The sequence below is a fragment of the Bos indicus genome, chromosome 16 (genome assembly GCF_029378745.1).
Source record: "Bos indicus isolate NIAB-ARS_2022 breed Sahiwal x Tharparkar chromosome 16, NIAB-ARS_B.indTharparkar_mat_pri_1.0, whole genome shotgun sequence".
In the NCBI taxonomy this organism is placed as follows: Eukaryota; Metazoa; Chordata; class Mammalia; order Artiodactyla; family Bovidae; genus Bos; species Bos indicus.
The window spans coordinates 29,254,818-29,269,404 of NC_091775.1; the positions used below are offsets into that span (position 1 = coordinate 29,254,818).

The 14,587-nt window shown below is 37.0% G+C and overlaps 1 protein-coding gene across 9 annotated transcripts in view; it reads left to right on the plus strand.

Moving 5' to 3' along the window:
• DNAH14 (dynein axonemal heavy chain 14) overlaps nucleotides 1–14,587 on the plus strand; it is a 378,420-nt gene that overhangs the window by 294,980 nt on the left and 68,853 nt on the right. For all 9 annotated transcript variants that reach the window (XM_070768034.1, XM_070768039.1, XM_070768038.1 and 6 more), the window contains 5 exons: nucleotides 237–377; nucleotides 4,080–4,295; nucleotides 7,779–8,009; nucleotides 8,251–8,372; nucleotides 12,802–13,046. In XM_070768034.1, coding sequence (XP_070624135.1) covers nucleotides 237–377; nucleotides 4,080–4,295; nucleotides 7,779–8,009; nucleotides 8,251–8,372; nucleotides 12,802–13,046 — 955 coding nt within the window. The remainder of the gene's footprint in view (nucleotides 1–236; nucleotides 378–4,079; nucleotides 4,296–7,778; nucleotides 8,010–8,250; nucleotides 8,373–12,801; nucleotides 13,047–14,587) is intronic.

Genomic DNA, 14,587 nt, shown 5'->3' on the forward strand with positions numbered 1-14,587 from the left:
GTAAGAAAGCTTATCAAGGAAGATGGAAGTTTTTTTAAAAGTTCAGTATCAAGTTAAATCATTCATTTAATTATCACAATGTACATTTTCATTGATAATATATCTATCTTTCCAGGAAGATTTTCCAGGATGTGAAATGAAATGGTTACACACCATATTTGCATAAATGACAGATAAACTCTTAAGGCAAAATGAGAATAAGAATTTGTCTCAATACTGAATTAATTGTCTTTCAGGTTGAAGAACATCTTCAGTCTTTGCAAGAAGCCTACAAAGAGATTGTTGCTGAAAAAGAACTATTAGCCCATCGAAGAAAACTGGCCACCAAGCGCCTACAGTGTGCATCTATCTTACTAACTGCCTTGGAAGATGAGAAGGCAGGACTTTCTTTGGTTTTATATCTCCTTCATTAATTTCTACTAGACTTCACAAACCCCAGATGCTGCTTTCATTGAAGGCCATATCATACTGCTTAAAACTATTTTACTATCAGTTTCCCTTTTAAGATCAGTAGACAGTTCCATAATGGCAGGTGGCATGGGAGTAAAGGATACCAGGTGGCACAGGAGTAAAGAATTCACCTGCAAACACAGGGGACACAAGAGACCCGGTTCAATCCCTGGGTTGGGAAGATCCCCTGGAGAAGGAAATGGCAACACACTCCAGTGTTCTTGTCTGAAAAAATCCTATTGACAGAGGAACCTAGCAGGCTATAGTCTACGGGGTCACAAAGAGTCAGACACTACTGAGCACATACACAGGCAATTCTACTGAGATAAAAATAAAAGAATCTTGATTAAATAGTCTTAAAACAGGGGTAACAGAGTAAAAGGATCAAAAGGTTGTGCCTAAAACATCAGCACGCTTTGTCTGATGAGGCCCAAAATAATAAATCTGCCTATGAGTATGGCATGAGTTTTCCTGTTCTAGCAGAGAAATAACCCCAGCTAAATGTAGAAACATGGGTGGGGCTGAAATGAAGGGTATGTCTTTAGACCGGAAAAGAACATTTTTGTTTTGTTTTGTCAGTCTTCTGACCTATTTTATCTCATCTTTTTATTTCTCTTCTAATTCATCTGCTTTCTCTATACTTGAATCCTTAGTCAGCTGAGTAGAGTCTTGGTTTAAGTCATTACTCAGCTATCTCAAAGAATCTTACAAAATTCTCAAGATAATTTTAATTTACTTTAATTGTTTAGATAAATATATATCACAGAAGACTGCTACGGGGCAGGGAGAAAGAAGTTATGAAATGAGACCAACCAGAGAGAGATCACAGAGGAAGATTACTGATATCCTTGTGAATCAAGAATATGTTGAGAGGAAGTAGAACAGCTTATCTCAGATCTTAAGCTTTCAGATGATGTGGTTCTTGCTCAACATGCTTTTATTCTTGATCAGTCAAGCGCATACGCAGTTGTAGAAGGAGGGTATATAGCCAAAGAATATGGATTCAGATCCTAGCTGCATTCTTCAGAAGCTTTGTGAACTTGCTTAACTTTTCTAAGCTTTAATGTCTTGATCTTAAAATAAAGTCAATGGGCTTTTACTTAACAGAATATTGAAAGCCTCTCATGAGATTTTTTTTTAAATGTCAGTCAGATAAGTAAATATTCAAAAGTGCTGGTCATTATTACCATCATTGAACACCATTAATAATACATTATCAGTTCAGTTAAGTTACTCAGTCATATCCAACTCTTTGTGACCCCATGAACCACAGCACACCAAGCCTCCCTGTCCATCACCAACTCCCGGAGTTTACCCAAACTCATGTCCATTGAGTCAGTGATGCCATCCAACCTTCTCATACCCTGTCATCCCCTTCTCCTCCTGCCCTCAATCTTTCCCAGCATCAGGGTCTTTTCAAGAGAGTTAGCTCTTCTCATCAGGTGGCCAAAGTATTGGAGTTTCAGCTTCATCATGAGTCCTTCCAATGAATATTCAGGACTGATTTCCTTTATGACGGATTGGTTGGATCTCCTTGCAGTCCAAGGGACTCTCAAGAGTCTTCTCCAACACCACAGTTCAAAAACATCAACTCTTTGGCACTCAGCTTTCTTTATAGTCCAACCCTCACATCTATACATGACTACTGGAAAAACCATAGCCTTGACTAGATGGACCTTTGTTGGCAAAGTAACATCTCTGCTTTTTAATATGTTGTCGAGGTTGGTCATAACTTTTCTCCGAAGAAGTAAGTGTCTTTTAATTTCATGGCTGCAGTCACCATCTGCAGTGATTTTGGAGCCCAAAAAAATAGTCAGCCACTGTTTCCACTCTTTCTCCATCTATTTACCATGAAGTGATGGGACCAGATGCCATGATCTTTGTTTTCTGAATGTTGAACTCTAAGCCACCTTTTTCACTCTCCTCTTTCACTTTCATCAAGAGGCTCTTTAGTTCTTCACTTTCTGCCAAAAGGGTGGTGTCATCTGCATATCTGAAGTTATTGATATTTTTCCCAGCAAGGTTGATTCAAGCTTGTGCTTCATTCAGCCCAGCATTTCTCATGATGTACTCTGCATAGAAGTTAAATAAGCAGGGTGACAATATACAGCCTTGACGTACTCCTTTTCCTATTTGGAACCAGTCTGTTGTTCCATGTCCAGTTCTAACTGTTGCTTCCTAATCTGCATACAGATTTCTTAAGAGGCAGGTCAGGTGGTCTGGTATTCCCATCTCTTTCAGAATTTTCCACAGTTTATTGCAATCCACACAGTCAAAGGCTTTGGTGTAGTCAATAAAGCAGAATTACATGTTTTCCTGAACTCCCTTGCTTTTTCAGTGATCCAGCAGATGTTGGCAATTTAATTTCTGGTTCCTCTGCCTTTTCTAAAACCAGCTTGAACATCTGGAATTTCACGGTTCACATATTGTTGAAGCCTGGCTTGGAGAATTTTGAGCATTACTTTACTGGTGTGTGAGATGAGTGCAATTGTGCAGTAGTCTGAGCATTCTTTGGCATTGCCTCTCTTTGGGATTGGAATGAAAACTGACCTTTTCCAGTCCTGTGGCCACTGCTGAGTTTTCCAAATTTGCTGGCATATTGAATGCAGCACTTGCACAGCATCATCTTTTAGGATTTGAAATAGCTCCACTGGAATTCCATCACCTCCACTAGCTTTGTTTGTAGTGATGCTTCCTAAGACCCGCTTGATTCACATTTCAGGATTTCTGACTCTAGGTGAGTGATCACACCATCATGATTATCTGGGTCGTAAACATCTTTTTTGTACACTCCTTCTGTGTATTCTTGCCATCTCTTCCTCTTCTTAATATCTTCTGTTTCTGTTAGGTCCATACCATTTCTGTCCTTTATTGTGCCCATCTTTGTATGAAATGTTCCCTTGGTATTTCTAATTTTCTTGATGAGATCTCTAGTCTTTCCCATTCTATTGTTTTCCTCTATTTCTTTGCACTGAAAAGTGCAAAGGCTTTATACAAAGGCTTTCTTATCTGTCCTCGCTATTCTTTGGAACTCTGCATTCAAATTGGTATATCTTTCCTTGTCTCCTTTGTTTTTTGCTTCTCTTCTTTTCACAGCTATTTGTAAGGCCTCCTCAGACAGCCATTTTGCTTTTTTGCATTTCTTTTTTTGGGGAGATGGTCTTGCTCCCTGTCTCCTGTACAATGTTATAAATAATATAATGAATCATTATTTTAAAAATTATCCTACTTTATCACACAAAGTATTTGAAATGGCTATCAGTCTTAGCAAATATGAGAGTACAAATCCAAGAATAGGACTCATGTTCTCCTCAAAAAGCAGTTTGTGTTTTCATATGATCCATTGTTAATTTTTGGAGAAGAAAATGGTAATCCATTCCAGTATACTTGCCTGGAAAATCCAGTGTACAGAGGAGCCTGGTGGGATATAGTCCATGGGGTCTCAAAGAGTCAGATACAGCTTAGTTGGCTGGACAACAACAACAAACTATTAATTTTAATGCAACTATGGCATAAGAATAGATAGTAACAGCAATAATAGATCCACCCTGGAGACTATTACTATCTAAAATGTCTTACAATAGAATATTTTATATTAAATATCAATAACTTTTTACTTGAACGTTTAGACTCGATGGCAAGAAACAATTGATCAAATAGACAACAAGTTGGAAGGAATTTGGGGTGACATACTTATTTCAGCAGCATGCATTGTCTACAGTGGAGTGTTAACAGCAGAATTTCGCCAATTGATTGTGGAAAAGTGGCAGAATCTTTGTACTGAAAACAACATTTCTTTGTCTTCTAACTTTTCTTTAATTGAAGTCATGGCACAAAAACATGAGGTAGTAACATATTTCTGTTATCCAGTTAAGTGATTGTTGTTGGTTTGGATTGCGTGTGTGCGTGTGTGTGTGTGTGTGTGTGTGTGCATGTTCACACGTACCTTGGGGCTTGAATCCATTCCTGAGATTATTTTATAAGTAAAAATAAAGAAGTCTGCTTTGTATTTTTTTAATTATACTTCATATACCTCAGTTAAGTCGCCTTAAGTTTCTTATCCTCTGGGAAACAGTCAAAAATATCCCTTTTCCATTGTAATTGTACTATCTTATAAATACAGCCATTTCCTCTCCCAGAAACCCATCTAATTAATAAAATCCTTCTTCTTGTCAAACCATAGTTAGTAGTCTCAGAAATATCCAAAATTATAGACCTTACATTTATCAATTTATCAATAAGTATTTATTGTGTTATCTATGTAAGTTCTGTGCTGATGTTGCAATGGCAAAAAAGAAAACACCTGTTTTTTCATTCATAGAGAATAATTTTGGATTGATTCTCCCACTAATAACTTAAACTGACCATCAAAAATACAACCCTCAGAAGCGAATACTGGCTTTTCATTTTCACAATGCTAATAATGAATTCAAACCAAAATATATCCGTAATTGGGATTTCTCAGGTGGCGCTAGTGGTAAAGAATCCACGTGACAATACAGGAGACACAAGAGATGTGGGTTCGATCCCTGGGTTGGGAAGATCTCCTGGAGTAGAAAGCGGCAACCCACTCCAGTATTCTTGCCTAGAAAATTCCATGGACAGAAAAGCCTTGTGGGCTACAGTCCATGGGGTCACAAAAGCTGAACACAACCGAGCAACTGAACACACATATCACGTATCAGTAATTACAGTATACGTAAATGGACTAAATGGTACAGTTAAAAGTCTAAGATTGTAAAACTACATAAAAGTATAAACCAAAGCACAAAACAGAAGCTACATGTTTTTTAGAAAAGACACAGTTAAAACATAAAGAAGATTGGCAATATAAATGTAGGAAGAAATTTGCCATTTATTACCAAAAATAAAAGACAATAGACTTTAAGGCAAAAAAATGATTGCTAGAATTAAATAAGCTTATGTTAAAATTAGAATTGGTTTAATTCTTCTTCAAGATTATGTTAACAATTCTAAATGTTTGTATCAAATAGCATGACCTCAAAAAGTATAAAGCAAGCATTAAAAGAACTATAGATAAAAATGGACAAATCTACAATCATAGTGAAAATTTAACACATTTCTCTCTATAACTCACAGAAAAAGAAGACACAAACCAGTAAGAATAGAAAAGATTTGAACAATGTAATCCACAAATAGACTTATTAATAGGTTAATAAGACACTGCAGCCTACACTTAGAGCGTTCACATTCAATGCCCATATAGAACATTCACATTCAATGTTCAATATAGAACATTACCAAAATTGACCATGCAATGGACTATAAACAAACTTGCAACAAATATCAAAGGAATTGAATCATATAGACTATACTATCTGACAAAAAAGCAATTGAGCTAGAAGTATATAAAAGCTTCTCTTAAAATCCTCATATTTCTAGAAGTTAGGAAATGTATTCCCAAACTAACCACAGGTCAAAGAAGAAATCAGAATTGAATAAATGAATCATTGGCAACAGATTTTCTTTTGAGATTGGGAACATAACAAAGGTATATCTACTATTTCTGCTTGTATTTACTACTGTACTGGAGATTCTAACAGGACAGTAAGGCACGAAAAAAATAAAAAAATTAGAATGGGGAAAGAAGAGAGACAAAAAATATATAATGTTGCAGATTATATGTATCTCAAAATCCAAGAGAATATGTAGATATATCATGAGCATTGATAAACATTTAGCAAACTTTCTGGAATTAAAGTCAGTATACAAAAAAGCCAATTCCATTTCTATATACCAGCAACAAACAGGGTGCATGATGTTTTTAGATACAATTTATCACAGCATCATACTGAATCTATCAAAAAGTTGTGTTAAATTATAGAAATAGAACTATAAAATATTATTGACATAAATTTTAGGCAACCTATGTAAATTAAGAGTTATACCATGTTCATGAATTGGAAGACTCAATATTTTGAGATTGCCAGTTCTTTCCAAACTGATCTAAAGATACAGTGTAATCCCAGTCAACTTTCCAACAGGAAGAGATGTGTGTTTGTGTGTGTGTGTGTGTGTCAGACTACAAGCAGATTTTAAAAGTTATAAGAAAAGGCAAAGAGCCAAAATGTCCAACACTGATTCATTTTGATATTTGGCAAAACTAATACAATTATGTAAAGTTTAAAAATAAAATTAAATTAAAAAAAAAAGAACTAGGTGGGAGAATTTGCAATATCAAGATTTACTTTAAAGCTACAGTGATTAAACAGTGGTATTATTTATCCTTGTGTGTAACAATGTAAGGATAAATAGCTATACCAATGAAGTAGAACTGAGAGCCCAGAAACAGATCCCTAAATAGATAGAACTTTAATTTATTTCAAAAGTGACACTGTAGTGCAATGAGGAATGGGTAGGCTTTTCAGTAAACAGTGGTGGATAACTGAATATTCATTTTAAAAATTGACATTATTTTATACTACACACAAAAATTTCATTGAAGTTAAATTGTAGACCTAAATGTGAAAGGCAAATTAGTAAGGTGTAATTTAGGAGAATGTATTCATGACCCTAGGTAAAGAAAAGATATCCTAAGCAGAACTAAACACAGAAGAAAAAGTTGACCAATTGAATTATGTTAAAATACAGACCTTCTGCTCATCAAAAGACACAACTGAGAACATAAAAAGGAAAGTCAAAGTACAGAAAAGGTTATCTGTAAAACATATGTTCAACAAAGAGCCCTATTCAGAGTAGAAAAGAGAGCCACTATAAAGCACTAAGCAAAAGATACGCAGCCCAGTAAATAAATAGGCAGGAGTCTTGAATAGGCAGCTCACAAACCAGACTATCCAAATAGCCATAAACATAGGAAAGGTTCTTAACCTCATTATTAATTAGGGACTGAAAAGTAAATCTAAAATGAGACGTCTGTTGTGACGAACATTCATCCCTACTGATAAACAAAGGAATGTAATGTCCTGAATAATTAGTCATCTTACCAAAAATTTCATATCCCAGTTGTTTAAATTGTTCGTTTCTTTAGTCCATTTAAGGGCTTCCCTCATGGCTCAGCTGGTAAAGAATCTGCCCACAATTCAGGAGACCTGGGTTCAATCCCTGGGTTGGGAAGATCCCCTGGAGAAGGGAAAAGCTACCCATTCCAGTATTCTGGCCTGGAGAATTCCATGGACTGTATAGCCCATGGGGTTGCAAAGAGTTGGGCACGACTGAAAAACTTTTAAAGATTATTTGCCCTTTTAAAGATTATTTGATAATCTGTAGGATTCTTTAGTATCCTGTACGATATTAAAAGATGTGAAGAAGTTTATGAAACAACCAAAACTCTAATGATTTCTTTCCAGATCCGCCAATGGCATCAACAGGGACTTCCTCTTGGTCAGTATTCAACAGAGAATGCCATCTTCATCAAGAATGGCCTGCAGTGGCCACTGCTGATTGACCCACATAAGCAAGCACACAACTGGATCCGTCAGATGGAAGGACCTCGGCTGCAGGAGCTCTCCACTGAAGATAGCAATTACATCCAAACAATTGAGAATGCCATGAAAACAGGAGGGAGTGTCCTCTTGCAGGTATTTAGACAAAATGACCTAATTCCAGATAGCTAACACACAGATTGTAAGTGATAGGTAACTTTGTGAAGGGAAAAAATGATAAATAAATAAGTGCATAAGTAAATGCAATATATTTCAATTCTCTCACATCTTTCACTGGTATCTAGACATTAAAGATTTACATGTTTTAAATGCTGTGCCATTTCAGCTGATTTATTTGTTGTAAAATGAATTTTTTCTTTATTTTATTTATTTTCAGAATCTTCCTGAAAGATTACCTCCAAGTTTAAAGGAAATTTTGAAGAAGGATATCTACCAGCGAAGAGGACAATACTTCATAAAGATTAATGATTCTGAGATTGAATACAATTCTAAATTTAGGTAATGTCTTTCATAGCTGAATTGACTCAAATATTTATACTTTTAAAGATAGATAATATTGTAGGTCCCATATTTCAGCCCTGATAAGGTTCTCCTGGTGAAAAAAGTCAGATGGCATTTTGAACATTCTTTTTGTTTTCGTGTTGCCAGTAGCACATAATAGTAAACAGAATGAAGAACAGATTTTTATGTATAAAGTCATTCCAAACCAATATTTTCAAACTGTGCCTGATAGAAGCTATGGGTTCTATGAGGAGTCTTCAGAAGCAGTGCAAGAAGGGCAGCAATCAGGACGCCCAGCCCCACTTGAACCCATGGACCTCAATTTGATCTGTTTGCACAATATTTTATTTGGGCAGGAAAAGCTTCTGCTTCTTTAAAAAACAAAATCCACTTCTGCTACCTAGAGCAAAAAGATATTTTGCCTAGATAGATAGAAACATTGTGTCCATGTTCCAGGCAGTTATGGACCTCCAGGAAACCAATTCATCAACATATTTCACAAAGCACTATTATACAGCCAGATTTAATTACAACAAAAATACAATTCCCAAGGGAATAAGACTTTGTGTTATCAGGTATGTGAATTCTCTCCTTCAGTTCATAATCAAAAGATTATAGTAAGCAAGTAATCAGTAATGAGAATTAGAAGGTGATTTTAATGGTCCCTAGCCTGGTGCATTTAACTTCTTTACAGGGACTCTGACAGACTGACTCCTTACCAAGTTGTCCTGACTCTTAAACTTAGTCAGTGAATCCTCTAACTTGGGCAGAGCTACCAAATTCTCACTCCTCAACTAATTCTTACTCCTTAGAATTTTCCCTTTTTAGCTTCTTTCCTTCTGTTAGTAACACATTTTCCAAAGTATGTTTCTCAAAGCATCATTTCCAGGGATTTAGTTGGGGTGGGAGTGGGGGGTCACTCGAAAAAGGAACTCTGCATTGTTTTTAAAGACCTGGATGGTATGGGGAGGAAGGAGGGAGGAGGGTTCAGGATGGGGAGCACATGTATACCTGTGATGGATTCATTTTGATATTTGGCAAAACTAATACAATTATGTAAAGTTTAAAAATAAAATTAAAAAAAATTCTTATAAAAAAAAATAAAGACCTGGGTTAAACAAAGTTAAACAAGATTCTTTCCTACAAGGGCTTAAAATCTCTTTATTTGTTGAACAAATCCTCTTCAGAAAATAGTGTTCTACAGAATACACTTTGGAAAGCACTGTGTTAACACCTTCCTTCTCACTGAACACAGCCTGATTGATTAAACAACAGCTTACAAATACTACTGAAGTAACATCGACCTGAACTGTTAGCCTCGTCCCCATGTTTGAATTGCATGTTTGAAGAGGTGGTGGAGGGACTATTTTAAAGGGCAGATGATGACAGATTCCTTCTCTCTCACTTGTTAGCCATGTGATATTGGCAACTTATTTAACCTCTGTAAGATAGCATATTCAAAAGCAGAGACATTACTTTGCCAACAAAGGTTCGTCTAGTCAAGGCTATGGTTTTTCCAGTCAAGGCTATGGTTTTTCCTTTGGTCATGTATGGATGTGACAGTTGGACTGTGAAGAAGTCTGAGCACCAAAGAATTGATGCTTTTGAACTGTGGTGTTGGAGAAGACTCTTGAGAGTCCCTTGGACTGCAAGGAGATCCAACCAGTCCATTCTGAAGGAGATCAGCCCTGGGATTTCTTTGGAAGGAATGATGCTAAAGCTGAAACTCCAGTACTTTGGCCACCTCATGAGAAGAGTTGACTCATTGGAAAAGACTCTGATGCTGGGACGGATTGGGAGCAGGAGGAGAAGGGGACGACAGAAGATGAGATGGCTGGATGGCATCACTGACTCGATGGACGTGAGTCTGAGTGAACTCTGGGAGTTGGTGATGGACAGGGAGGCCTGGCGTGCTGTGATTCATGGGGTCGCAAAGAGTCGGACACGACTGAGCAACTGATCTGATCTGATCTGATCTGAAGCCTCAATTTCACCCTTTATAAAATGTTGTTTCATTGCTAAATCATGTCTGACTCTTTTGCGACGCCATGGACTGTAACCTGGCATGTTCCTCTGTCCACGGGTTTTCCCAGGCAAGAATACTAGAGTGAGTTGTCATTTCCTTTTCCATGAGATCTTCCCAACCCAGGGATCAAACCTGTGTCTCCTGAATTAGCCGACGATTCTTTACCACTAGGCCACCAGGGAAGTCTGGTGCAGCCCAAAATACTGGATTGCTATGAAAACTAAAAATGATCCAGAATCTGAGCATTCTTGAATGCTTCCACTGTTTCCACATAGCTCCAAGCCACCATCACTATCTGTCACATTTTAACCAGTCTCCAGAGGAACCAGAGATCAAATTGCCAACATCCACTGTATCATGGAAAAAGCAAGAGAGTTCCAGAAAAATATCTATTTCTGCCTTATTGACTATGCCAAAGCCTTTGACTGTGTGGATCACAATAAACTGTGGAAAATTCTGAAAGAGATGGGAATACCAGACCACCTGACCTGCCTCTTGAGAAACCTGTATGCAGGTCAGGAAACAAGGTCAGAAAACAACAGTTAGAACTGGACATGGAACAACAGACTGGTTCCAGATAGGAAAAGGAGTACATCAAGGCTGTATATTGTCACCCTGCTTATTTAACTTCTATGCAGAGTACATCATGAGAAACGCTGGACTGGAAGAAGCACAAGCTGGAGTCAAGATTGCCGGGAGAAATATCAATAACCTCAGATATGCAGATGACACCACCCTTATGGCAGAAAGTGAAGAGGAACTAAAAAGCCTCTTGATGAAAGTGAAAGAGGAGAGTGAAAAAGTTGGCTTAAAGCTCAACATTCAGAAAATGAAGATCATGGCATCTGGTCCCATCACCATGGGAAATAGATGGGGAAACAGTGGAAACAGTGTCAGACTTTATTTTTCTGGGCTCCAAAATCACTGCAGATGGTGACTGCAGCCATGGAATTAAGACGCTTACTCCTTGGAAGGAAAGTTATGACCAACCTAGATAGCATATTCAAAAACAGAGACATTACTTTGCCAACAAAGGTTCGTCTAGTCAAGGCTATGGTTTTTCCAGTGGTCATGTATGGATGTGAGAGCTGGACTGTGAAGAAAGCTGAACGCCGAAGAATGGATGCTTTTGAACTGTGGTGTTGGAGAAGACTCTTGAGAGTCCCTTGGACTGCAAGGAGATCCAACCAGTCCATCCTAAAGGAGATGGGTCCTGGGTGTTCTTTGGAAGGACTGATGCTAAAGCTGAAATTCCAGTACTTTGGCCACCTCATGTGAAGAGTTGACTCATTGGAAAAGACTCTGATGCTGGGAGGGATTGGAGGCAGGAGGAGAAAGGGACGACAGAGGATGAGATGGCTGGATGGCATCATCGACTCAATGGACGTGAGTTTGAGTGAACTCCGGGAGTTGGTGATGGACAGGGAGGCCTGGCGTGCTGCAATTCATGGGGTTGCAAAGAGTCGGACATGACTGAGCAACTGAACTGAACTAGCTTCCTTCTTGTCCCCTGTCTTCCCTCTGCACAGGCTACTCTCAAGACAGCAACTAGAGTGGTCCTCTTATAAAACATCATGTCTCTCCTCTTCTCAAATTCCTCCATTGGCTTCTTGCTCACTCAGGGTGAAAACCATAGTCTTTACAGTGATCTAGTAGCAAATCAAAACTCCCATTATGTAGCATTTTTTCCTCTTCCTTATGCTTAGACCAAATATGTATATAATTTATGGTTGTATTTTTATTTATTTTTTTCCTAAAAATTAGTTTTATTGAGATGCAATTTATATACAATAAAATTCACTCATTTAAAATGCAGATTTGATAGGTTTTGACAAACATAGACAGTCCTATAATCATGACTCCAAAGAAGATGTAAAACATTCCATCACCCACAAAAGTGACTCAGGCCCATTTGTAGTCTTTCCCCTACCCCAACCTCCAGGCCCAGGTGACCACTGATTTTCTGTCACAGTGATTTTAGAAATAGAAATTCTTCTTTCACTCAGCATGATGCATATGAGATTTATCACTGCATTGGTATGTGTCAGCAGTCTGTTTCATCTTATTGATGAGTAACATTTCATTGTAGGGAAAGGAATTGGTGTTTGTGATTTTTTTTTAAATTTTTGTTTCCAGATAGTTTTATTAAAATTTTACATAGTATATTTATGTAAGCTGTTATTTTCTTTTTTTAATTTTTTTTTTTTTTTACTATTTTTAAAGCTCTAGATAGTACTTAGTATAAACTGAGAGCCTACTTTGTGCACAAGGCTGAATAAAACTAAAAATTAATCTTGTTTAATTCCAGAAGAAATATTTTTTTGTTATTAAATAAATTTGTTTCATTTTTTTCTCCTGCATATCCTTTGAATAATAACTGGTGCCTTTCTCACATTTTAGGTTATATGTATCTACAGAAATAGACAACCCCTATTTTCCTCCATTCGTTTATAGCTTTGTTACTATGATAAACTTCACAGTAACATTCCAAGGTTTTCAAGATCAACTCTTATCTATTGTATTAAGTCATGAAGTTCCCCATTTAGAAAATCAACGTTTCCAGCTCTTAGAGAGTATTTCCCTTGATGCTAAGACTCTTGAAGAACTGGAGCAAAAAACATTAAATTTACTAGAGAATGCACAAGGTAAGTTAAGATCTTTAGTGATATTAGTAGATCCTTGCATACCTTTGTAAAGGACAGAATAAAAGCTGAAAGGACTATTCTGAATTGTTACCAAATATGTGTGTGCTAAGTTGCTTCAATCCTGTCTGACTCTTTGTGACCCTATGGGACCATAGCCTGCCAGGCTCCTCTGTCCGTGGGATTCTCCAGGCAAGAATACTGGAGTGGGTTACCATGCTCACCTCCAGGGGATCTTCCTGACCCAGGGATCGAACTCATGTCTCTTACATCTCCTGCATTAATTAGCAGACGGGTTCTTTACCACTAGCACCACCTCGGAGGTTCCATAGGAAATTCCAAAGATTTTAGAAGCTCTGTGCCAAAAATGAGAATGAAGACCAAAGATATATTTCATATTATAAATCACTAAATAAAGTATATGAAACTATGAAACTTACTATGAAACTTTAAATGCACATATATGCCTGGAAAGATCTGACTTTGTTCCTTTTCTATTTTAATTACACCTAAAAGCTGTTTCTTAGTAACCCATGACTAAGCTGTTCTATTAATCACAAGACTAGTTACATAGACAAGGTTTCTATATCTGTTTCTCATGCAAGATTGGAATCATAGTTGTTAACTTCTTGGGGAGCAAAACCAAAACATATAGGTATTATGTAAAATACATAGAGAGCGACACAATTGATCTAATGAGATTCAGGAACACAGCCTCTCCTATTTTCTGACAAATGTCATATTTTGCTATAATCTTTTCCTAAATTGGACAAACAATAGTTATAACAAGACAAAGGAAAACTTCTTTATGATAACACACATTAGTGCACTATATTCTGTTATTATGCCTTTAGCATTTATTCCCTATCAATTGTTTCTCTATTTAGAGTCTGAGATATTTTTAAAAGGCTACAACTTTTTACAGATAGTACACTTAATAAAAATTGTTCTTGGAAAAAGTTCAATAAAAGACCCCTTGATTTTGAACATATTTTTTTCCTCCTTTCCAAGTTTTAGTAAAAATAGATTATCCTTACCATCCTTTTGTAAATATTTTATATTTGGTGTGACTCCTCACCCACTGTGGGGAAAGGTGAGTCAAGGGTAGTGACTATAAGAAGCAGCCCATAGTTTAGATCCAGATGTAACTTAGACTGCTTCACCTGCATCAATAAGAATATGGTTTCCAGATCTTCAAATGTAATAATCCCATGATTCCTTTCAACGGCCATGTCAAGCTGTGTTCAGTTCTGGATGCCATGTTTCAAGAGGGCTTTTCTCAAATTGTGATCAGAGGTGAGCATCAAGGGGTCTAGAAATTGTATCACTGAAAATATTTCTAATTTGGACACTAATTTCTCATTTAAATGCTTTCTTTACTGCAATCACCCTCTGTGTTTTTTTCAATCTGATTTTATTGAGGCCTTCAATGGCTAAGTCAAAGATCTGTCTTGGAAAATGTCACATTGCACTCGAAAATATGGGGGTTATTTTCAAATATCTTTTGATATTGATTTCTAACATAATTCCACAGTGATAAAAGA